Source organism: Cryptomeria japonica, chromosome 4 (assembly GCF_030272615.1).
Source record: "Cryptomeria japonica chromosome 4, Sugi_1.0, whole genome shotgun sequence".
NCBI lineage: Eukaryota > Viridiplantae > Streptophyta > Pinopsida > Cupressales > Cupressaceae > Cryptomeria > Cryptomeria japonica.
The window spans coordinates 363,340,639-363,366,252 of NC_081408.1; the positions used below are offsets into that span (position 1 = coordinate 363,340,639).

The 25,614-nt window shown below is 36.2% G+C and overlaps 1 protein-coding gene across 5 annotated transcripts in view; it reads left to right on the plus strand.

Moving 5' to 3' along the window:
* Positions 1–25,614, plus strand: part of LOC131040988 (protein RRP6-like 3) — a 337,570-nt gene that overhangs the window by 226,486 nt on the left and 85,470 nt on the right. For 3 of the 5 annotated variants that reach the window (XM_057973966.2, XM_057973963.2, XM_057973967.2), the window contains 5 exons: positions 1,002–1,210; positions 1,289–1,375; positions 12,019–12,286; positions 12,370–12,571; positions 12,701–13,199. In XM_057973966.2, the coding sequence (XP_057829949.2) occupies positions 1,002–1,210; positions 1,289–1,375; positions 12,019–12,286; positions 12,370–12,571; positions 12,701–13,199 (1,265 nt within the window). The remainder of the gene's footprint in view (positions 1–1,001; positions 1,211–1,288; positions 1,376–12,018; positions 12,287–12,369; positions 12,572–12,700; positions 13,200–25,614) is intronic. The other 2 variants (XM_057973965.2, XM_057973964.2) reach the window with 2 other exon arrangements.

Here is a 25,614-nt window from a genome sequence, read left to right on the forward strand (position 1 = left end):
GAAGCTGGAGTCAACACTGAATAACCCCCATGTGTCCAGGTGCAACCACTAATATATTAATAACTCCCTCAATATTTAGTCTTTTGACATGCCGTCTGAAGCTGGAGTCGACACTGAATAACCCCCATGTGTCCAGGTGCCTTGACTAAAGATAACACTACTGCCAGATTGACTTACTATAAATAGTAAGTCCCTCAACTAAGTCCACACACTGACTGCAAAGGCCCTGGAACTGAACCCAAGACTAAACTGAAGAAATGGAACTGCCACTGAGACTCTCTATCCAAACATGTTAGCCTACAAGATTCAAAATAATAGGCTAATCCCTCGAACTCTGATGCTCACGAAAATAGGGACATTACAGTCAGACCATTATGATTTTATTTCTTCGTTCTCAGTGTGGTGCTTGGAGTTCCTTTTTTCCCTGTAGTTCATGTAGTGCTTCTAGTTCTAATCATTAAACATATTTGCATATGCCTTCCTTGATACTGTTTATGAAATTTTTGTGATTTTTAATGCAAATAATGAATAATTTACTGAAATATGTAATGCATAAAAGGGATTCATTTGGTTGACTTTATCTGAATCTCCACTTAATTTTTGATCATTCTGTAACCACCTATCTTTCTTAGATGTAACAGAATGTCTAATTAAAATAACGTGGATATTTTTCAGTGTATCACAAATTGAGAGAAGTTGATCTTCTTGAATCATACAATCCTGTCAGTTTCCCTTTCAAAAATGGTTTGAGCATGCAAACTTTATATTATTCCTCTTTGTTAATTAAGTTGCTTGCCTGTTTAAGAGATGGATCCCTTACTTTATAAATAACATCATTGTTAATCTTCTTCTTATTTCCGACTCTGAAGTATCATGATATATCCAATTCTGGTGCTACTCTCTATCATTGAATTGGTTGTTTCCTCTTTAAACTTGACAGCATGTTTCTTTTCTTAAATACACATAAATTTCTGTACATGACATTATAAATATTTGGATAGCTGCAGGAGAAGATCAACTGCAAACTACCTGCAGTGATCCTGTATGCTCAAGTTTGTTTGAGGAGGTTACTCGTCGTTCTAATTTGATGACTCTTCAACTGTATGAGAAAGATGGGGTGACTTCTGGGGGAGTAGCTGCCGCTTCATCTATATTGTCCCGCTATTACAGCAGTCAAGGAGCAAGTTCTTATAAATCTAGAAAGCCAAGTGTAAGCTTCAATTTTTATTGTTGTAGTATTTGATGCATTTATATGAAATAGTATGTTACTGCTAAATTGAATTAACAGAATGCTCTGGGTTTGTACATATGCCAGCTAAATGATGGTAAATTTGAGCAGATTGTGAGGAAGTTGTGCCTATGGAGGGATTCTGTGGTATGTTATTCTTCAAAAATTGGGTTTTTAGGACTCTATTGTTTGCAATTAGCACAATTGATGATTAGATATAGCCACATGGGCTGGGGCATTTTATCAAATAGTCACATTGGATATCTGATAGGGAACTTTTTTTAATGAAATGCAGTTTACATAGTCATGAGGCCTTTTGTATTTTCTTATATGTTGTACATATATCTATATAGAACTATTTTCTCTTCAAAACATTGTTCCTCCAGAAGATTCATTTTTTCTTTCTTCTCTTTGGACATTCCTTTTATCAAGAATCCTCTCTGTATATTGTTGTGCTCTATATATAGCTGATGAAATAATGCATGCTATATGCACGGTTGAAGCTGATTCATTTCTCCTTTCTTGCTTGTAATTATGTTTATCTCAATGGGTCTCAGAACTTATCAATTGCAGCCTTTAGTATGAGTCCTCTTAAGGGTTTTTATTTTTTATTATTGACAGATTCAATATGGTTAGAACTTGCCAAATTCAATTAAAAATATTGAAATTTGATATAATTTAAATCCAGAACTTAAAAATTCATTCAAATTTGTCAAATAAGATTCATATTATTGATATTAGTGAAATTTATTTCTTGCTGTTTGAAAATTTCGAATAAATGATGACTTTCCTTTCTGGCAACTTAGTACCAACTTGTAGGCTAACTATACAATATCATTTTGTGTTCACTTTCCCAAATCGTTCAATTGTGTGGATTATCAAAAGATTTTGCTCATGTCGTACTTATCTGCTTGCTACTGTTTAGAAAGGTTCACAGCAGCTTAAGCAACACATTTTTTTTTCTTCTTATAACTGATTCATTTTTTTTTTCGGACTGGCGTTTAGTTAAGGTTTCTATATTTTTTTAACTTATTAATTTTTTGAAGGTAGTGCCTGTTAGATGATTTTTTAAAGATTTCTTTCTTTCCACTCGAATGTAATAAATTATTTATTTGTCTAGTTATTATTATTATTATATGGTGAATTGTTGATATTAGAAATACAAATATTTTATTCTTGCTTTTCCTAAACTTTCAAGATCTTTGCTGGCATTCATTTATTTATCTAGTCGAATATTCATCTATTTTGACATTCTTGAGAATTTGTTTAGTGTTACAGGGTTCTATATGAATCCTGGCAAGAACTGAACCAGTTTAAAGCCAGGTCTGATTCTGGTTTGAGTCTGACTTGGGTTCACCTAGGGTCCTGTTCCAGGCTTCTAGATTTGTCACAAGGCAGGAGCCTGGGTGCATAGTTGGAAAACTCAGACTCAACAGCCCAAAATTTTGACTTGGACTCGGGATTCAGCAAAAATTCCAAAAACGAAAATCAATGCATTTATAGAACAGATATGTCTGTTCTGATTATTACTTTGTTATAATTCATAGATATAAGATATACATATGTCATATGACCTTTAAATACCCAAACTTTGAAATTTCAATGTTTCAAAGTCAAACAATACATTGTATTACTGTAAAATTATATTTAATAATTGTGTAACTGTTAACATATGTCAAAAAGAGCCAAGTACAATCCACATCCTCATCTCCCTCTTCCAAATACTAGTACTTTCGAGTGTCAAACTAGAAGGTAAATCAGAATCTTCAAGAGGAGTGAATGTTTCCTCAAAACGTCTTCTTCCAATGGCTTTTTGTTGCAACTGCTTCTCTCTCCAATTCAATGAGATCTTCGCTATTGGATATGATATCCACTTCTTAGACAGTCCAATCAAGAGATGGATTGGTGTCATCTAAGTACATGACATCATGAGAAGGACTATCCATATTTTAGGATTGAAGGTGAATGATGTATTGGACAAAGACAAGATCTTTGGGGCACTCCTTGGTCAAGCTATTTGAATTTCTCTTCTTGGTGTGATTGATTTGAAATAGGCTCCAATTGTATTCACACTTCGAAGCACTACAAGGCTAGGACAAAACATGGACAGCTATTCTTTTAAGATTTGGTATGCTGGCACCACAAATCTACAATAGAATACTTAAAAATATACAAGTTTTAAGTATGAGTTCAAAACTTAAAACTTTCAAGTTTCAGGTTTTAAGCTAAAAATAAAATGACTAATCTTTTTTTACTTGGCTGCTTGTTTTCTCTTCTTTGAATGGCTGAGGTGAAGAAAAGAGCCTTCTCTTTGGACACTTGAAGACCTTCAACTCATCCAATTTTTTTTCTTTAATGTCTTCATTTGTTGCCATTCTCTATGCATAAATGCAAGCCTGCGATGACGTCTTCATTAGCCTTGAACATATTAGAGAAGTAAAATTTTGGGTTTAGTGAGTATGCCAAGGCATGCATTGGTTGGAGGAGTTGATTCATCCATCTAAGATCAATGATACATCAAATGATTTTGTAATCTCTTTGTTACCACCCTAGTATTGCAAAAATGGGCTCTTAGGTCCTATCCATGGTCTTCTTGAGATAATCCATTGGCATGCCATCCCCACCAACTAAACACATAACCTTGCCTGCATGTTCTATCACCTAACAAATAAGAAGATAAATTTTAAGTTATTAGAAAATAAATAAAACTATAAAACTGAATAACAATTCCTTATACTGATGTTTGTAATTATTACTCATTTTAAGCATCTTTGCATTTTTGATGAACATCTCATTAAAAATCTTTTTTGCGGCTTTATTGGGATTCCTAGAATCTGGAGTCCATTTAGACATTGCTATCAAACATTTGCTTGAGAGAAGGGTTTGTGGGTACAATGCTCTACAAAGAATAAGATATAAAAGGGAGATTATTTCCTTGGGAGGAGATCATGAAGCAAGGAATTAATAAATCATAAATTGGGAATGAAGGAATCAAATTGGAAATAAGTTATTATTCTTAAAGGCAGCAATGAAGGGTGGTGACTCAATTCTTGTGAAAGGTGGTGACCCTTTCACCAATAAAGTATAAAGAGGAGATCATTTCAAGCAAACATCAATACATCATCACCTCATCAATGCATCAAGAAATCAAGCAATCTATCGATTGGAAAAGATCAAATCAACAAATTGGACAAACATGCAATTATATTAATCATCATCAATCGTCAATTCATCTTGGAATCGGCAATCAATCATTTTAATATGTTTTAAGGAATGAATCAGTCTATCAAATCAATCAATTCATCATTCAAAAACTAATCAATGAAGCATCAACTCACAAGCAATTCAGATCATCGACTCAGACAAGCAAGTCAGAAATACAGCCCACAATCCATTAACCATCCATCAAGAATATCAATACAATACATCAATTCACAATTAATTCAGAATATCCAATAAGAGCAGCACTTAAGAAATACCGAAATACCCTCAGCAAATAATATAAATCAGAAAAATCATTCGAAGCAAGAATCATTCACAACAGCATTCAAGTATCCAACAAGAAATATTAAACAGCAAAAGTAAATCAGCAATAGTCTAGCAAATACCAAGTTATCAGTTCAATTTTCTAGCTAGTACTTGCGAATAGGATGGGCTAAGGTTTGGAGGGACGGAGTCTTTTCCTACCTTTGATAAACTATGGACAGAGTCTTGGTTTCATCACTGTTGAGTTAGGGATGAGGTCTTTTAACTCAGCAGATTTGCAAGGTATTCATGGGGAATTCATGACTTGATCAACTTCGGGTATTGTGCTATTATATATTGACCTGGAGATATATCCTACATTTGTAATCTTTGATAAATCTATTGTCATATTCTGGGTAAATATTATTGTTTTAAGGCACAAATGAGTAATATTCCACAAGGGGACATTACATAGTGCTAGAAATATCTAGGATGAAGAGAGGGAGGTGACAATAATCAAGAAATTGAAAACAAGGAGCAACTTCATCTTGGATGTGAGGTTATTCCAATGGATTTCTGTTCCACCACATGATCACCTACAGGTGAAGAGTTTCATTGAAATGTTTCAAAGGGTACAAGATATAGAGGATGCTTCTAGAGTAGCTATTTAACTATATCTATTTTCAGATCGCCTCTACTTTTATTTCATCTATTATTGATCAGCTATTTTTATGTGCCCTTTTAAAGGGTCTATATATTTAAGATTTGTATTTGAGGACATAATTGTATTTTGGGGTTGCTTTGTGTGCAAGAAAAGTATTTCTAATATAGAAATTGGAGATTAAACCTTGTGTGAAGAAGTTTGAAAACACATCTAAATGAATGCTATTGGCACATAGATTTTCGATAGGTGTACCTATTTGCTGCTGAAATTACTGTTTAAAGTTTTCCTATGTGATTTTGTGATCATATGATTTGATTATTGCTTGATAGTTATTGCAGGATTTTTATTATAGTAGTTATTAATTTGAGTTTTGTATGTAAATGTCCCTTTATAATTATGCCAAGAGACATTCTATTGTGACAATTAGGCATAGACTGTTATATTATGACCATGCACATAAAAGCTAAAATACAGCAGACATTTTAAAAAAAGCGTATAAAATAACTCTTTTAATAAATAAAAATAGCTGTTCGTATAAAAATAAAGTAAAATGTAAATAAAAAAATATAATTCTTAAAAAAATTTGTAATAAAAAAAACTCTTAAATAAATAATAAAAATAGCTCTTTAAATAAAGATTAAATAAACAATGTAAATAAAATAAATTAATTCTTAAATGGTTGTAAAGTAAAATAAAATAACTCTTAAAAAAAATAAAATTCAAGACCAATATTTCTCAGCATTTTATTAGGTGGATGTATTTAAGATACCTATACTAGTTCATAATATCTTGGATATGTGTGTTAATTTCAATTCTTTGTGTACTCATGATTTTAGTTGAAAAGAGCGAGCATTCACTTATTATTTAGGTTTTCTGTATTGGGTACAAAATCATAAAACCTTGTCTTGTGTGAAAGTGCTTAATAACTTTGTGCCCTAGCTCAAGAGTAAAAAAAAAGAGTGGCAAAATTTTCTACGACTTTGTCACATCACACACATCAATGTTATTGCAAGTTTGATTCACAAGGTACTTGCATGGGCTATGCATGGCTGCAAACTACTTTCTTAGATGAGTTCCAATACTAGGAGATGATGCGATGATACATTATTTGGTTGATGGATGTGAAATAAGATGAAACACAAACAATAAGTAGGTAATATTGAGGTTTCATGACCCCATAGCAAGCAACTATTTGATTTTGACGAAGAACAGAATAAGGAATGGTTTATTTGCAAGTTGATTGTTCCATTCAAACATCTAATAAGTCATAGACTTATATAATAAGAAGTGCATTGGAAGCAACTGAGGACTAAATAAAAGAAAATGGTGATATGGGAAAACTTTGGGGTATGCCTAAGAGTAGAAGTGCAAAGTTTAGAGATAGCCTAGAGGATTGATAAGTTGGCAAGTCCAAAGTCGCAAGAATCAATGAAGGCCATGTGGTGTACCAAGAACAAGACTAAGGTGCACCCAAGCATGAGTTACACTCATAGAAAGGTAGGATTGTTCTTTGTAATAAGTGAAGATGACCTTGTAAAGGTAGATTGTCCAATGTATAAGAGGGTGGAAAGAAAAGTTGAGTGATGTGTCATTTTCAGCACCAATAACCATGACAGATAGTATTGTTTGTGGTTGGTAGAAGAAAAAAAGAGCCTACGATAATTTTCCATCAGGCAACAACGGTGGGAGATAGTGGTAAATGAGGATGTGGTTTTGGAAGGGGGTTAGGTAGCCAAACTTTCATTCAAAGCAGAGGTGATTGCTATAGCTGCAAGGATCCAAAACAGTTTTGGAGATCTTGTTTGAAGTTAATTTTGTGGTAATTGCCGAGAGGAGCATGAAGCAAATTAATGGCCAAAAATTTTCAGGGCAATAATGGAATGCAAGAGTAAGATCAAAAGTATGCTTGGACTACAAGGTAGACCGTAGATGTATGACGAAGAGGAACCTTATATCAATATCACAACTCAATAAGGAAATCAACATGGGAACTTTTATGAAGCAGTTTTACAAATTAAGTAAAGCTGAGACCACATTTGGAGTCTTTGAATATTGTCCATACATATTTGCACTTTGCTTTGGAGAAACAAATTTCAAATGAACCAGTGACAATGATACAAGAAATGTGCAATGTCATCAAAACATCTCTACAATTGGCACGGGAAAGAGCCAATGCAGGTTTCTAAAGGGATGAATGTTTGAATAAGAGCAGTAAAAGACATTTTGGCACTACTACAACGAGATTGGATTCTGGAGGCCTTTAGGAAATATTTGTAGAGGATATTGAAAAAGGCTGGAGAATTTGATGAGCTGATGCTAAGGAGAATCAGATTGGTGCGAACACAAGGTATGACAAAAAGTTGAGCATTGACACAGTGATTGATTGTTAGAATGTGGACATATTCATTGACACTAGTACTGAGGTAATGTGCTAATGAAGCACGGATGAATCACAATGGGACTACCACCTTTGCAATCATCTCTAAATATCTTATATATGGACAAAAAGACATAGGAGCAATTGTTGGACACCTTGAAGGACACATAATATAAATACCAGGTGTGAATCTCACTTCAGATTTCTAAATTATATGGTTGAGAGAAAAAATTAGCTAATCTGCTAATTGACTTTATTGGGGAGGGCATTGTGTAATGAAAATGATGTAGGTATTAGGACCCCCCCCTAATGTCAAGAATGTTGGCATCGAAGAAGTGAATAACTTATACAAGGTCACCACAAAAAGTGTTGATGAATTGTATTAAACCATCACAAAATTTAAATAGATTCAACTGAATGAGGAACAACTCCTTATAGGGTATGATTAGTCAACTGTGGCAGAATTAGATGGGCCAACTGAAATGTGGATGAAAGGGGGCTATGAGATGCCGGAGAAATTAAGTAGTAATTGAGGAGAATCTTAAATTTTCAGAGACAATAACAGGTTGAGGAAAGCCATTTCTTAATTATTAAAGTTGTGCTGAATGTCCACACAATTCTTATCAACTTCTATAGATCTTGCATAATTTGCAAAATCACTGAGTACTTGCAGATATGTTCAAGGTAATGAATAAGGACATAATTATTCTCTCAACCGAATTTCTTCTTGTCATCTAACTAGCTTTACTTGCAAGTCCTTTTGCCAGCTGATCCAGGTGTAATATTTGCGCTCATTATAGAAAGCCTTGATCGCCCAAAATACTATATTATGCTATTTCTAACAGGATTTAAGCCTGCCATCACATTAGTAGCAGCCTTTTTATCGGAAAATTGCTCAGGTGAGATGGAGTGAGGAAGGTCTGGTGTGTTGGGGATAGGGATAAAGGCATTTGGTAGAGCAATTGAAAGAAAGGATAGGTAGGTTTAGACAAAAGGGTCAAGGTGAGAGTAAGTCGATTGGATAGGTAGGTTTAGACAAAAGGGTCAAGGTGAGAGTAAGTCGATTGGATAGGTAGGTTTAGACAAAAGGGTCAAGGTGAGAGTAAGTCGATTCTATGTGAAACTACATCCATCACTAGAAAACTTGGAAATTAATTTGGGAAGCAAGGCAGTAGAGTCCATTTTTAAACCTCAGGTATTTTGAAGATTGACACCCTTTTTTACAGCTCGTTCTACAATCTGTTTTCATTCCCTCTTTGTATTTTATTTCTGTTCATTCCAACTACTCCATAGCTACTGTACTTTGTCAGTGATTCTTTCAACTTGCAAGCTTTGACTTTTCCCACCATGAATGACAGTTACAAAAGTTTGTGAATCCCTGCCACTACAGTTTTTTCCACCCTTTTGACAAACCTGTTGTCATTTTATGACACCCTTGGTCCATCGGTGAGAACTGATCAGAGATATGTTCCATGGACCAGCGCTGCCCCAATTTGATCCAAGAGAAGACGATGAATCATGAAGTATGAAGTGTTGCCTTGTCGGAAGTTCCTTGGCCCTCTTGCTCTCCTTTTCCAGAACTCCGGAACCCCGAGGTTTCGAAGTTTTTTGCCTTATCTCTTTTTTTCTTCCTTTTTCAGAACTCTGGAACCCCGAGGTTCCGAAGTTCTTTGCCTTAGCCGCTTTCTTTCCTGCTTCGGAACTTCCTTAGCTTTTGAGTTCTTCAGAACTCCGGAACCCCGAGGTTCTGAAGTTCCTCTCTTCTCGCCCTTTCTTTTCTTCTTTCTGGAACTTCGGAACCCCGAGGTTTCGAAGTTCCTTTCCTTTTCCTTTCCCGGAACTTCGGAACCCCGAGGTTTCGAAGTCCCTTCCCCTTTTGCCTTCCCTCTCTAGTTCCTTCGGAACCCCCAGGTTCCGAAGTTCCTTTCTTCTCTCCCTCTCTCTATCTCGGAACTCCGGAGCCTCGGTTCCGAAGTTCTTTCCTTAGCTTTTGAGTTTTTCAGAACTCCGGAACCCCGAGGTTTGGAAGTTCTTTGCTCCTTTCCTTGTCTTCCTTGCTTCGGGAGTCCGAGCTTCCGAAGTCTCCGAGCTTCCTTCCGACTGATGACACTTTCGGATGGCGTGATCGACACTCAAGGCTTTAAATGCTCTGACAGTTTTGGTGACTCGTGCACTTTCTTTTGTGGAGGCACAAGGGTGCATTAAATATTTTGGCAGGATTTCCATCAAGGGAGGTGTGGGGCCATGGTGGGTGACTTATGTCAAGTCTGGCTTTGGAAGGTCAGTTAATCCACCTTCCTCAGAATTGCCTTTGGTGGTATGGCTAGGTCGCTTGCATGTACAAGCCAAGTGCATGCACTTCCCTGCACTTCCAGACTGACATGCAGGGGTCATGATCACCATTGTAACCCATTTTTTTATATAAAGACTGTTAAGCCTCATTGTAAAGGGTTCTCTCCTTGCTGCGTTGAGCTTTCCTATGCTCTTTCTCTTCTCTTGAAGATTTGTAATTATTTTTGCAATTCTGCAATTGTAAGTTTGGCCTTTGGCCTTTGAATGAATTGAAATTACATTCTTGCCTTCCTTCAACTTATGCATGCTGTGTATGTTTCCTTACCTTCATCATAAGTGTATGTTTTGTGGCTCTTCTCTCCATATATGCTGTGTTAACTTGTTTTTTCAGAGTGTGACTTGTGGGAATCCTTCTCCCCTCTTGACACTTAGCAAATTCTAACCTCCATACATGCGTTTGGGTCACTGATGCAACTGAAGTTTGTGCATCTCTTGGGTATTTCTATTGATTCCTTTTGCCATTTCGGGTGGGGAGAGGAACAATCTCTTATCTTGGTGCATCACCTCCCTTTATTTCAAGCAAATTCTCTCTTCCCTTTTCCTCTGCAAGTTGTTAGGGTAGTCTTAGGAGTCAGTTTTGAAGTGTTGAGTTGGTTCAACACTTGCACCTAGATTGAGAAGGAAGCCGGCCTTCTCTGGAGATTCAACCCCTTGTGCAAGGTCCCACACTTCGGGGTTGTTTCCATGTTTCACAAGGTTGCTGAGTTGATAGCTCAGCAAGGGTGCAAGCTTTTGTGATAACGAAACCCAATAGTGATTTGTAAGGCTCACAACAGTGTCCTTGGTTTTTGCTTGATTTCTGGAATTTAGTGGCTTTGCTGATATCTTTTTTAATAGAGGAGAGTTTGTCCATGATAACATCTGAAAACTCCCTTACCTCCAGCTGGGACTATGAATAATATCTACTATTAATTTATTGCTAAACTTGAATTAAAATAATTTTCTATCTTGAAATAAATTAAATTTTTATATTTCGTTTGGTATCTGCGAACATTAATCCAGGCCCTAGTCCAGTTTCCTAAGCAATTTTCATGACAAACCCACCTCACCTTGAAGTGGTGCCTCAAGGAAAATTGCCTAGGGATTGAATGCAAGACTCAATTTAATTTCAACGGGTGCCCCTGGATAATTAATGAGGCCTGAAAGACTTTTAATTAAAATAAGTTAATTTTGTAATTATTACTAGTAAACTAATATCTAAATCAATTAATTTGTTAATTAAATATATATGTCCATTGAATATAAGTTATGATTAGCACCATCTTATTGGATGCATGGTAACCTAAAATACTCCTTTTATAACTGATTGAAGATTATTAATTTGTTTTTACTGTTGCTTTCCGTGATCTCAAAATCTAATGCCAGTCAGCATGTGCATTTACCTTCTGAATTAGGCAGATGTATTTTTTAATTACTTTTCATGCTACATTATGGTCAATATGACATCATAGGTGACGTAATTTCCATACTATGATATGTGCAGAAGTTAGAAGCAAATGCAACTTTACCTTGTCTAAATAGATTTCAAATAATCGCAATTTGTGTCAGCTCCGTGATAGACAAGTGGTTCTATTAATTCTACCATCCTGTTTAGAAGGAAGCTTTATTTTGATGCATAAATTTGTTTGAAGACTGGCAATGTAATTCTTTTTATTCATCAAAATTGATTTTTTATTCGTAGTATTCGTTTCACTGTAAAAACATTTTATCAAACATCAGTCTATTCTTCAATCAAAGTATCATTTAATGGAACTGTTGCGGAACATAATTATATATCTGGTGAAAATGTAAAACTTTGTCCTGTGTTTTGAAATCATTTTAAGGTGTAATTTATTTGTGATGTAGCTGGATAGTTTTATTAATGTTATTCTGGTACATGTATTCCTTAAGTTGAAACATACTCATATTTGAGCAAATGTACTATTTTGGCAGGCCAGGGCAGAAGATGAGAGTTCACGTTTTGTACTTTCTGATCAGGCCATAGTTTTTCTTGCACGAGCAGTACCTACATGCCCAAAAAAGATTTACAGCACAATTGCCACAGCTGATTCTATTTCACAGACTCTAGATATTTCTTCTTTCATGGCACCTATACCTTCACCATCACCTGTGGTATATGCCCACATTAATGATATATGTTACCTCCTGAGAGAGGAATCTGTGAATACTAATTACTGTTTACAAGAAGGAAATAGTGCAGGTTTGGAGTTTGGACATTATGCTTACTGAATAGCACATTTCTAGGAAGGATTCAAGCTAAACACTTAGATGTGCATGATGCAGGAGTCCCTTCGGGTTTCAATACAAGGAATGTTCAATTGAATAAGAGAAATCGCCATGGAGCTTCACGACAAGGTAGCAAAGAAGCTTCACGGGCTCAGTTTGCACGGAAATTTTCTTGCAAGTCACCTGTTTATCACAACTGTAGGATCTATGCTAGCGATGGCCGACTTCTCTGCTATTGTGATCGCAAAAAACTTGATTGGTTGAACTGATCTCTTTGTTTCTATTTTGTTACTTGGTTTATTTTTTATTTCTTGAATCGAGGATCACTGCCTCAGCTGCCATTTTTGACAGTTCTGATTAGTTTGTTATTTTTTTCCGCTCTTCCAAGGTACATACGAAGGGACCTGGCAGAGCTTGTAGAAGATAACCCTCCAGCTATTAAACTTCTTTTTGAGCCCAAAGGCCGTCCTGAAGATGAGAACAACCAATTCTATATTGAAAGCAAAAAGAATCTCTGTGTTGGTTGTGGAGAAACCAATCACTATTTACGCTATCGGATTATCCCTTCTTGCTATAGAATGCATTTTCCAGAGCATCTGAAAAGTCATCGGTCACATGATATTGTTTTGCTTTGTGTTGACTGCCATGAAATTGCCCATTCTGCAGCTGAAAAGTATAAGAAGCAGATTTCTGTAGACTTTGAAATTCCTTTGTTTGCCAAGAAGGTAGTAGACTCTGGGAAGAATAAGAGAGGAATTAATGAGCCTGAATTTGTTGGTGATGGTGGTGGAAGAGGTGTTTCACCTTTGCAATTAAGAACTGCAGCCATGGCACTTCTGCATCATGGATCAGCAATGCCAAAGGAACGGCATGAAGAGCTAGTATTGGTATGGTTATTATCCACCTTCTAGTTGCGATCTCTTTCTTCCTCTCTTGGCTGCTTCCATTTTTGGTTTATTAATCAGTTAATGTAAACTAGTTCATCTTGATCATTTGTATGATGACATTTGAGTTGTTTCTCAAGATTCTTCTAACCTTATTTTTTTACTATTTTTATTACAGCAATGGAATAACAGTTAATGATGTTACAATTTAGCAATTAGTTAACAACTCTTTCTGCTTCTATTTTTAGTTATGTTAGATCATATTATGATTTATTACTGTTAGAATGCTTTGAAGATCTGCACTTGAGAAATTTTAAGCTCTCAATTTATGTTCAATTCGGTATTTTTTAATTACTACATGAATATATTGCCTCATTAATGTTTAAGATATCAGTTGCCGTTTTCGATTATTGGCTGTCATGTGATATTGCCCTTTACCAGTTGAATCAGAAAATATGAAAAAGGAAAAAAGGTAGGTCTATAATTGTTTTGTCTAGGTTAACTGTACAATTCAACCTGTAAAACGCTATACAAGTGGTAGACTATGGTTACATTTTAAAACTTTAATTGCAATGAACCTGTTTATCACAGTGGTTGACTATTATCTATAAAATGGTGGTACAACTATAATGGATGATGACTTATGTCTTCTTTATTTAATTTTTTAATAAAAGGAGGGAACATTCGAGAATAATGTATTCTGCATATACAATCCACTATATTTTCTTAAAAATAAAAAATTACTAGATAGGAGTAAACTTTACATAAAACAGTGAGCTGTAAACTGAAGAAAGATGGTTAAGAAATGGCCTAACAGAGATTAGCCAGTATGTGGAGCACAGATAGACAATGATTACTTATCTGACTAATATAAGTATGAATCTTTTATGTAGCAGTCCTTGTCTGTGCATATTAAAGAGAACTGTATGTAGATGTATATATCTTAGTCACTTGAAACATGGTATCATTCAGGTCCAATAATCAAGGAGTGGTACAGGCCTTTTTGCTTGGACGATTCACTTTTGTTGTGAGTTTGCATAATTAGTGGTCAAGAAGTTTCTTGTACATTCTCCAGCAGATTGGATAAAGCAAAGGATTTGTTAATAGGACAGTGGCAGTGGCGCTTGCAATGGAAGATTGGATATTGGGCATGAGGATGTAGAAAATAAATCTTTGCTGACATTTTGTATGAATAAAATATCCTCACCCTTTTCTTGAAGAGCCCTTTGCATCGTGCACATTGTCAGTTCTCATTTGAGTGATTAGGCAATCTAGAGTCACTGATATTTGCAAAATTTGGTCCCCAATATGACCTCACCTGCAGGGGCTCTTGAGATGGGAGAAGTGCTAGCTTGATATCCCTACTGCATCTTGAAACCATTACATTGCAGATTCTCTACTGCAGGAGCTGTTTCATTTTGAACCTCATCTTCAATCCTCCTTACTCTAAGATAAGTCCTTACTAGTAGAGGGTGAGACATAGTCTCTCCATCTGCACTCCCACAATTTTATTAGCAACAGTAGGTGGTCCTTGGATCTGATTCAAAAAGACCTTCATGATGGATGCTTGGGAAAAGAACGCCTCTTAATCTGGCTCACAAACAGCAAAGAGATTAGGCAAATTAAGATGCAAATTCCAGGGTAACTTGTTGATTACCCAGCAAGCACACCTCAACATTTGGCTGATATTGGTGATTGGTTCTGAACTTCTGATCCTCTCTATGGATTGGGTTTACTTAGATCTAAGGCAACCATGTCTTGGCACTTGATTGGCTGGAGGGGAAATGAAGGAAAATTTTGAAGTGCCATGAGCTTGGACAAGCTAGGCAAAAACTGTGGTTAAAACATTTATTACACATCTTGCACAGCTCTACATTTGGATAATAATGCTGATTGGTTCTGTTCCACTCTATAGGTTGGGATCTAGGTAGGGAGGACATTGTTTGTAATGCCCCGCCAGGAACCCCAATGGAAAAACCACACAACTAAACAACTAAGGGTGAACTATTTTAAAAAAAAAAGTTTAATTCACATAAAGTGCTTTACTTACTACATTGCACATTTATTACACAAACGGAAGTCTAACACAAGAGTTTCTGAAGGGCTACTGTTGATGTGTTTTTTATGCACATGTGAACACAGAATAAAATACCTAAAAGGTACCTTATCCTCTCTTGAACAAAGTTCCCGACTGCTGAAGATCTCGCCGAAGGATCAGTCGGAGTAACTCCAAGGTTCTGTTATGTAGGATCTCTACGTGTGGATAAGCTCTCCGCGGTATGATGTGATTTGCTGGAATCACAAGGGGACTTACACTTGATGACCTGAACGTCTGATTTGCTGGAATCACAAGTCGTAATAACTAACTGGAAGACAAACAAATGGCAAAAGATGCAGGGTTCAGGAAGTCTACTCTACTACCTAGAATGCGAGAAGATGGATGAATGACTAGGTGGAGTCCTATTGGGTTGGGTCTCACCATTAGGCTGAACAATTCGACACCAACTCAGTGCTATCTTCTAAGGGATTCTTCCAGTACGTTCAAATCGTACACCATCCGACAATGATCACCATTCAAGATAATGCATGAACAATAGACGTGTAACGACTTAAGATTAAGCTCATTTTATGCCAGTTGACCACGCAGGGCGCACTTACCATCAGTAAGAGGCTAGTGGTATGGACTAGACAGATTCCACACAGGTGCATTCAACAATTTTCTTCACTCAATCTAATCATATATCATCAAAAATGAAGATTCAACAAGAGACCATGCACATTGCAAAGAAACAACATATTCCACCATATCTTCAATGAAAAGAAGTCTTTACAATTAAGGCAACAATGTCTTGCCTTCTCTTCTTAATCTACTCTAATTGCTATTCTACTATTCTGGCCTCTATTTACTATCTATTCACCTTCTAACTATTAGCTCACTAACAACTACTGACTAACTATTAGCCTTTACAAATGAGGAGCCAGGGCTTATATAGTGCCCACAATACAATTCAATGGCTTAGATCAATTTGAGATCAATGGCTGAGATTTTACAATGAAAACCCTAATTAGGGTTTGTTACAACAAACTTAATTCTAACCAATGAAATAATTGCATTATTTGGACACATCTCTGGAATATTCGACCAATGGATAGCCAAGGTAGGTACATCGAAGTTAGTGCCATCTTTTGATGAGTTAGGTACATTGAATCTGGACATGTTGAAGTGGACCAACCCGACTGGAGGAGTGATGACTGGGATGCCACCTTGTCTGAAACTTGGTTGACGCTCAATTTGGTGATGCTGAGAAGCTCACTTTAATTAACTCTTCTGAAACTATCTGCTTCTCTAATGGACCCTTGCTTTGATCCTCTTTTGTCTTTGATGTGCAGGATGGATGGTGTACCTTTCCTTAAAATGCTGGACTGGATGAGGTCGTCCTTGATGATGTTGGACTGGAGGAGGTCGTCCTTGATGATGTCTGCTGTTCTTTCATCTGCAAAACAAATCAAGAGATGATTAAGGACACATAATGAATTCATTTCAACATAGCATTTCCTACCTTAAATCATCAACAAGAAGATATCAAAATGAAGTTTGCTTAAGATTCTTTCCAAGGACAGGCTCCATAAGAATTTCGCCCTGGACCCTTTGGAAGGGTTAGGAGCGAATTTTGCATTCCTGGCTCAAATTATTCTCACCTTGTGATCATACTTGCTTAGATACATGCCCAAGGACGTCCTCATTCTCAACCAACACCAAGCTTGATGTAATTTTGGGGCAAAAATGGAGGTTTTAAGAATTTCGCTCTGGACCCTTTGGAAGGGTCAGGAGCGAAATTCAAGTTTTAGGTCTTAATTCCTGATCTCCTTCACGTCAATTCATCCTACAGGGCAACGAAACATCATTTCAACCTCAACTACGCCTTAGGACTCAAAGTCTTGACTTGACACAAGGAGAAAATAGGGATTTTGATGAATTTCGCTCTGGACCCTTTGGAAAGGTTAGGAGCAAAATTCCAATTTTAGCTCAAAATTCACATTTTTGAAGGTGAAACATCTTTCCAAGGCATTCTAAATAGCTTCTCTCACCCTAGTATAGGCCTGACTTTGCACAAAATTTGGAGAAAAGGATGGTTTTAGTGTTTTTCGCTCTGGACCCTTTGGAAGGGTCAGGAGCGAATTTCTTGCTTGTAGTTCACTTCTTCATCATTTCAACTTCAATCCACCTCACAAGGCAAGGAAACACTTCTCCTCTTTCATCCAAGTCATAACAAACCAAAAACTTGACCTCCTTCAATGCAAAAATAAGAGTTTTTAGGAATTTCGCTCTGGACCCTTTGGAAGGGTTAGGAGCGAAATTCATCTTTTGGTCCAAAATCCTTCACTTTTCAATACTTTCAAACGTTCCAGAGGCAACAAGATGTCCATCCTTCCCTTCAAGATACTCTGCAAATCAAAATTTAGTCAAACTTAGGAGGAAATGAGCTTTAGGAAGATTTTCGCTCTGGACCCTTTGGAAGGGTCAGGAGCGAAAATCTCATTCTAGGCTAGATTACTCACTTTTCAAACTTCAAACCACTTCAAGAAGCAAACTCAGATCATTTTCCACTGAGGAAGAAGGTTTCAAGTCCATTCAAGGCAACAAATGAGGTTTATGATGAATTTCGCTCTGGACCCTTTGGAAGGGTCATGAGCGAAATTCATGTTTTAGGCCAAAATCTTGTTCTTCAAAATCAATCAATTACATCTCAAGGCAAGAACATACCACTTTATCCTCAAACATGCCTTAGAAAGCAACACTTAGCCAAAATTGGGAAGGAAATGTGGGCTACAAAGATTTTTCGCCCTAGACCCTTTGGAAGGGTCATGGGCGAAAATCATGATTTGAGCTTGATTCTTGACCTTTTCAACTCCAAATCTCTTTGAGAGGCAAACATAGACCCTTCTTCACGCATCCCCATCAAGATCCTGACTTCAGCCAAGGAAAAATGAGAGCTTTCAAGAATTTCGCTCTAGACCCTTTGGAAGGGTCGGGAGCAAAATTCATCCTCTTGACTAAAATCCTTCATCTTTCCATTCTTTACAAGGCTATAACATATCAATTTGCCCTTACTATGCCTAAGGAAGCTATAATCTTGGCCTCAACAAGTGAGAATTTGATGCTTAAGGGGATTTTCGCTCTGGACCCTCTGGAAGGGTCAGGAGCAAAATCCCTATTCTTGGCTAGTTTCTCACCTTGGTTTATCTTATTCTCCTCCAAATTTGATCAAATCAACTTCCTTGTTTCACTATCAAGATATTCCATCACCCAACTTGGTCTAGGCAAGGTTCAACTGGGTTTTCAGGGCCAAGGAAAGCAAGAAAGGGAGATTTCGCTCTGGACCCTTTGGAAGGGTCAGGAGTGAAATTCTCCTTTAAGGCTAGCTTTCATCATCTTGAGGTCCAAAAATTCCTCTTCAAGGAAAATATGCACCAATACCTACCAAACCATGCCTTAGAAGCTCCTAACTTGGTCAAGCTAAGAAGCACAATAGAGGAAATATGAATTTCGCTCTAGACCCTTTGGAAGGGTTAGGAGCGAAATTCACCTTTTGAGCCAATTTATCACATATTTTCTCCTCCTCACACCTTGGACAAACTTTTTTAGGCCTCCTTTCTTCATGATCATGCAAATTTCTCCTTTAGGTTGACATTTAGCTCCAATTTTTGTGGAAAATAGGGTTTTACATGAATTTCGCTCTGGACCCTTAGGAAGGGTCAGGAGCTAAATTCACCTTTCTAGGCTCAAATCACCTTCAAACTGGTTTGACTTTGTCCTAGGCTATATCTTTGATTTATTCCTTCCATTCCTTAGCTAAATTTGCTCAACCACTCACTGACTTCCTTGAACTCAAACGGGACACCACCAGCAAAACCAAGCCTAAGGAAGACCTTGAAAAATGCCCTTAATTTGGAGCATCAACTGACTCACCCTAGCTCAAGCAGAGCCTGCTATCCAGTGATCCCTTTGGCAACACTCAGTATGCAAAGGCCAACAGACAAACCCTAAAACCTAGAAAACAAACCCTAGAGAGCAAAAAGCAGGGGTCCCCATTTGCAATGGGGCGATGTGTGAATACGTCACAACAGTTACCGATGAAGAATTATTCAAAAGGTTAAATTACATAATAAAGGTTAATCCAATTATCCATCAATTACTTATTGAACACAATGAACCATATTCACATAACAGATTTCATCATTTAAAGATTGAAAGTATTACAATATATATTACTCTTCAAGAAAGCATTTGCACAAAGCATAAGGATAACTGATAAAATAAACATCCAATAACAAGATTACATTATTCATCTATTACATGGCTTCCAATAATACATATAAAATTTCATCTTAACCAAATATCAAGGTTACATAATCCATTGATACAAATGACCACGTAGGTCTCAAATACAAAGATCTCCAACATGAGATGATTCAAGAATCACGAACCATGGCAATATCTGCGAAGCCAATCCTCGCATGAAGGCATGAACATAAACATCCGATGAAAAGTGGCACTACCACCCGACCATGTGATCCCAAAACAGAATCACCCCACCGTGCTAGGAGATAGCAGAAGACCCTCAAGCAAGAACAAGCAAAACATGGTCGACAATACAAGTGTGACTCCATGATACTCCAAGTGAACTCAACATCACAATACACTAGTGACCCTAAAGAGAGAGTGTCATCGCATAGCTTATGATGGTTACCCTAGGTAGGCCTCCATAGGTCTCGGCCCCCAACCTGGGTTATCCTAGTAACCTTTCCCGAACCCGCGGTTCCATCCAAGTCTCATGCATACCCTACCAACCCTTCGTGAAGACAAGGTGGTCGGTTTGCCATTCCAGGCCTTCCCACTACATCTTGATTCTATACGAGCACTCAACCATGTGCGAGGTACAATATCTTATTTAATGTTAATAACTACCCACCCCCTAATCAATTATTAGGTTATCACATATTATCTCACTTTCGAGGGGTTATCTAGCCAACCACTTTGGGTGCAGCCCCCACTCGAAAGCCACTCTCCCATAGGACACTATACAAACACGGTCTCTCCACAAGAACCCTATGGTGATACTGACAGCCATAAAACCACTACAAACATACAGGTGACGAGAATATAGTCTTACTTACCCTTGGTTAACCATAAGAAACAAACACAATATGGTTTAAAACGACGAGGTTATAAGGACAACACCTGATCAAGAGGTACAACGAACACTACAACAGGACGACTAAACATTTAAAAAAATTGCAACGAAATAAGCCCTTTACTAAGAAATATCAATTCACCAAGATCATACTGAAACAATCTTTCGAAATTAATAACATCATATATACTTGCAATTCAACATTTAAAATTTAATAAAACACAACCACACTGATTAAAAGAAATTTAAGTTGTCATTAATCTAATAAGGCTAAAAATTAAACCAATCACAAATAACCAATTTGCCTCTTTTCAGTTTTGAACAAGCAAAAATCATAATAACTTAATGTATAAAACATACCATATTAAATGATACATGTTCCACAAAAGCATCATTTAATTTAATTTTTCCCAAATAATGAGATTTCTAATAAAATTTAAAAATCACATTAAATATATATATAATAATATAAATATATGTACATAATTATATATTTGACGAATATATAGCTATATACACATCATATTATGTATATATATCTTATCAAAAAATATCTCAAATAACAGATAAAACTAATTTTACAAACAATAATTATAAAAAAAATTTACATTTAAAATAATACATACATATATATATTATTTAAATATAAAAATCCGGATATAATAACATTTGGGCGAAACGTTTTATTCATTATAAACGCTGCCAAAAAAAAAACATAACAAAACATATTGATAGCCGGCGGTTTTAACTCCAACGCGGGCTGCTGTTTCAGTGGGTAGACCGCTACCAATGGTAGCGGCTACTACCATATGGTAGCAATGGCTACCAATGGTAGCAGTGACTACCATCCCACGTGGTGGGGAAGATGGTTCCCCTGCCACGTGGGCCAATAAACTCTTTTTTTTTAATTTTTAATTTTATTTATTTTTAAATTTATTTTAATAAAAACTTTTTACTGGTAAAATCTCTGCACATAAGCAACTCTGTAAAAACAGAGTAAACATATTTTTGTTTTTTGAAAGAAAAATTCATAATAAAAACTTCTGTTTACAATTAGATACAAATAAGACCCAAATCAAATGATATTGGGCAAAATCCATAACAAATTTAACCAAAATAGAGAGGATTTAACCCAAATTTCCATTTTTCTTGCACAAATGAAAAAAAACAAGAACACACACAGGTAGGCCAATTTGTAAAATTTTTGCCAACGTAACTTTTTTTTTGAACAATTTGAAAATCTCAACAAACAGAAACAAATCTATTATTTCCCAAACTAGAAATGAAGAGATTTAATCACAAATTTTACAACTCGGAAGCACACATAGAAAACTAATTTTTCTGGTTCTACAAACCAATTTCTTAAAAATTACAAACTAAGTTGGGAAGAGATAAACTCAAACAAAAATAATTCTATTCCATAACTCATACTAAATTAAAAAACTTCCAAAAGAATTCCATGAATTCCCAAACACACACACATGAAGATTTTAAAACATTTCAAATTTTTTTGCAACAAAAAAGAAAGAAGAAAATCTACCCAACCTTAAATGCACTGCTGGAAGAAAGTTGGAGATGAGCTTCAACTTGCACCAAATCCTCAACCCAAAAATCCAATTTCCAATTTTGTTCTCAAAACTTGGCTTCCAAAATTTTCATTCTCCTCTTCCCGTGAACTCTCAGGCAATATATGAAAATATTTTAACCTAAACTTTTAGGTTAAAAGTTTTGTTCAACCAATAGAAAATTTCCCCATAAAGGTAAAATCAAATCTCCTCCAAAAGGTAAATGGAGATATTTTCTTTTTCCTCATTTCTTTTTCCTAAAATTGAAAATAACTGAACATATAAATTAAGAATTCTAAAAGCATATTTTTTAAACTTTATTCCTTTCTCAGATTAATACTATTACTTTTCTTAAATATAACATGCACTTTAGCCATTTAACTTTAATAAGTCAATTTATTTAACTAAATCATTAATCACAAAGGCATATTAATTTAATTAAATACACCAATATGAAATAACAAAGGCATATTAATTTAATTTAAATATACCAATAAGAAATAATATTGTTCATTCAAATTAACTTTTCTAACTAGCAGGAGGCACACAAAACGAGAAATAACCACCAGACGACTCACAAAACGAAAATGCTTAAGGGCCAAGACTCGCATACCCGTCAAACGGAAAATGACGATCGATTAAAAACACTCACATGAGTGTAACTGCGGGTCAATTTAGGGTCTAACAACTATCTCCTCCACTCCCATCGGACAAATAATGTACGCTTAGACCTGTGAAACCAGGTGGAGTCGATACCCCATACTTACCCGGTACTTGTACCTGCAATGTCTTGCATCAAAGAACCACACGTGCATATAGACAAATATATATAAAAGACATGGCACACACACCGATGAAGGAGAATCGTGACATTCTTTGTCTCACCGGAGTGAGTGAAGGAAAATCATCCCCTCGGACCCCATACACTTACAAACACTAAACATGAATATAACGCATTGCATGTATAAAGTAAATGTGTCAGTCCATGACAGTAATCCAATAAAAATCACATTAAACATCCATAAGGAAATACTGCATGAAACATATACTGTAAATCAAATTAAAGAATATCACTATACTGCATAATGTCTAAGCAAAATACCACAATAATGTATCCACTGAAAAAGTCAACAGAAGTCAAACATGAGTCTAAAAGTTTGATCGAGAAAGGGGAACTACATTGTTGATCTCATTGAGTTTTATACTCCATCTTCTATCATGCTGAATTTTTTTGAGGATTACCATGATGGAGTTTTTGTTTGTAATATGAGAGCTTGTATATATACCAGGATAGGGGTGAGCAGACACTATATTTAAAATAATCAGAGAATTAGTGAGGTAATAGAAATTGGCGAACTCTTGTAGCAATAAAATAAGTGGAAGATAACATCAGAAAATCCAAAATTCTTCTAATGCTTTTGGATTCGATTGTGTGCAAGATTTTTATCATCAGATTTTACAGATAATTCCCTCCCATGAAGGGCATCGGTTAATGCTATCAGGTTTCCACAATCCATGCTATAATTCTTATAATGCTTATGGATTCGATTGTGTGCAAGATTTTTATCATCATATTTTACAAATAATTCCCTACCATGAAGGGCATCGATTAATGCTATCAGATTTCCACAATCCATGCTATAATTCTTATAATGATTCTGGATTTGATTGTAATACATATTTTAAGGTCAATAAGAACATTTTAATAAGGGGAGACTTGGTGAATGAAGAAGCATATATTTGATCCTGAGATTGGCACCTGTTTATGAAGGAGCTCTATCATAAAAACAATCTCATCTCTTAATCAAGAGAGTTGAAAGAAAATTTGATGTATCTCGGACTATGGAACGATATTGGCAAATTGCAATAGTCCTAGGTATTACAACAATGTTGACCTCCAATGACCAATTTTTTTAAAAACCCCCCTGCTGTAGACAAGTGTGAGAATAGTAGAGGGACAAATCATTGTGAATCAGATATAGTCTTTTCCAAACCAAAACTTTAACCAAAATAATTTAAAACAAGAATGTTTGTCATCCATTTATTATGTGATGTTCTCTTCACCATTTTCACAGTTTTTGCCTTTTTTGGAATGCTCACTCAAAGCACCTTAGAGAGCCCAGCCATTGTTTCTGAATATATAGAAAGTCAAGATTGCTACGATACCATACTATTCCTACTACTACCACAAATCTATGTTTAGCATCATTCACAGTTAGACAATTAAAAGCAACTTATAGTACATATTGGTAGAGAATGCATGATTCGGAAAGACTTTGTACATATTATTTCTGCATCAAGAATGAGGATACTCAAAAAGCATTGCAGATTTACAATGAGAGCACTCAACAGTTTGTTTCATCAAGCAACATATATGGTATGATCTACCAACTAATTTTTTTTATAATGAGGGGAGTACACAAACACATGTAGTGGAACAAATCTACAAAAGATTTTAGGTTATTGGCTATCAAGTTGCCATGTAAATTTCATGTAGCTTAACTTGTGCCCCATGCAAAAAGACAAATTTCCTTCTCTCCATGTTTGTTAGCATTGAGAACTTCCTCTTGTTGCTTAGCTTCTATAGGCACTCTATTCTTTGCTGCTGGTACTCTTCCGTTTTAACTTGCACTGGCTCTAGATATAATACTTTGTCCTATTACAAGCTAGGGTTGCCGTTGCACCAAAAGATCGACCTGTCAATGTCTGATACAACCACTAGACTTATAGAATCCACAGGAGGTTGTTAAACCATGTTGCAAATCCCCGCGAGGGATGCTGGCCCACTGCCAGCAATCCCCCTCCCAGTGTCACTCGCTGCAGCCTGCGTGATTCGAACCTGTGACCAAGCTCTGATACCACTTGTCACAAGCTAAGCTTGCCATTGCACCAAAATATCGACTTGTCAATGCCCGATACAACCACTAGACTTATAGAATCCATAGGAGGCTGTTAAACCATGTCGCGCATCCTCACGAGGGACGCTGGCCCACTGCCAACATGTCCTTCCTCAAGGAGTATAGCATCGGCAATCGTCTCACTCTCATACTTGAGAAAATAAAAAAAAATTGGAGTAGGACAAGCATATTCTCCAAGAAAACTGGCTTGCCCACCCAATGGCAAGTCATTTGGTGTCAACATTTTGGGGAACATGGCTAGTAGGTTCCCTATTGCCATTCGTGCTCAGCCTTGTGTGGCACCTCATTTTGCTTTGATGAAGGCTTTCAAGTTGTTGATGTATTGCTTAAGCTTCACTTTGTGGTTCTCAGCTTGTTGCATTTTAAGTTATATATTTTTCCTTTTTTAAAATAAATTATGGGGATCTATCAATGGGACCCCATCCCAGCCAAGACACCCTAAAGCACATCACAAGTCAACATAACACAATCTAACATCAAGAAAATTACTCAAGCTAAACTCTTCGTATGAGATTGAAGATTCATCTTGATTGTAGCTTGGTTCCCGCCACTTGGAAACTACTTTCTTTTTTTGGACTTCTATCCATTTTAAATTGTTGACATCCTCCTCATACTTAGAAGAGGCCAAAGAACTAGACAAAGATTGAGTTATTTGAAGTAGAATTGGGTTTGCAAACCCCACTCCATAACCCCATTCTTCTTCTTGTGAAAGAAGAGAACACCAAACCTTTTTCACCTC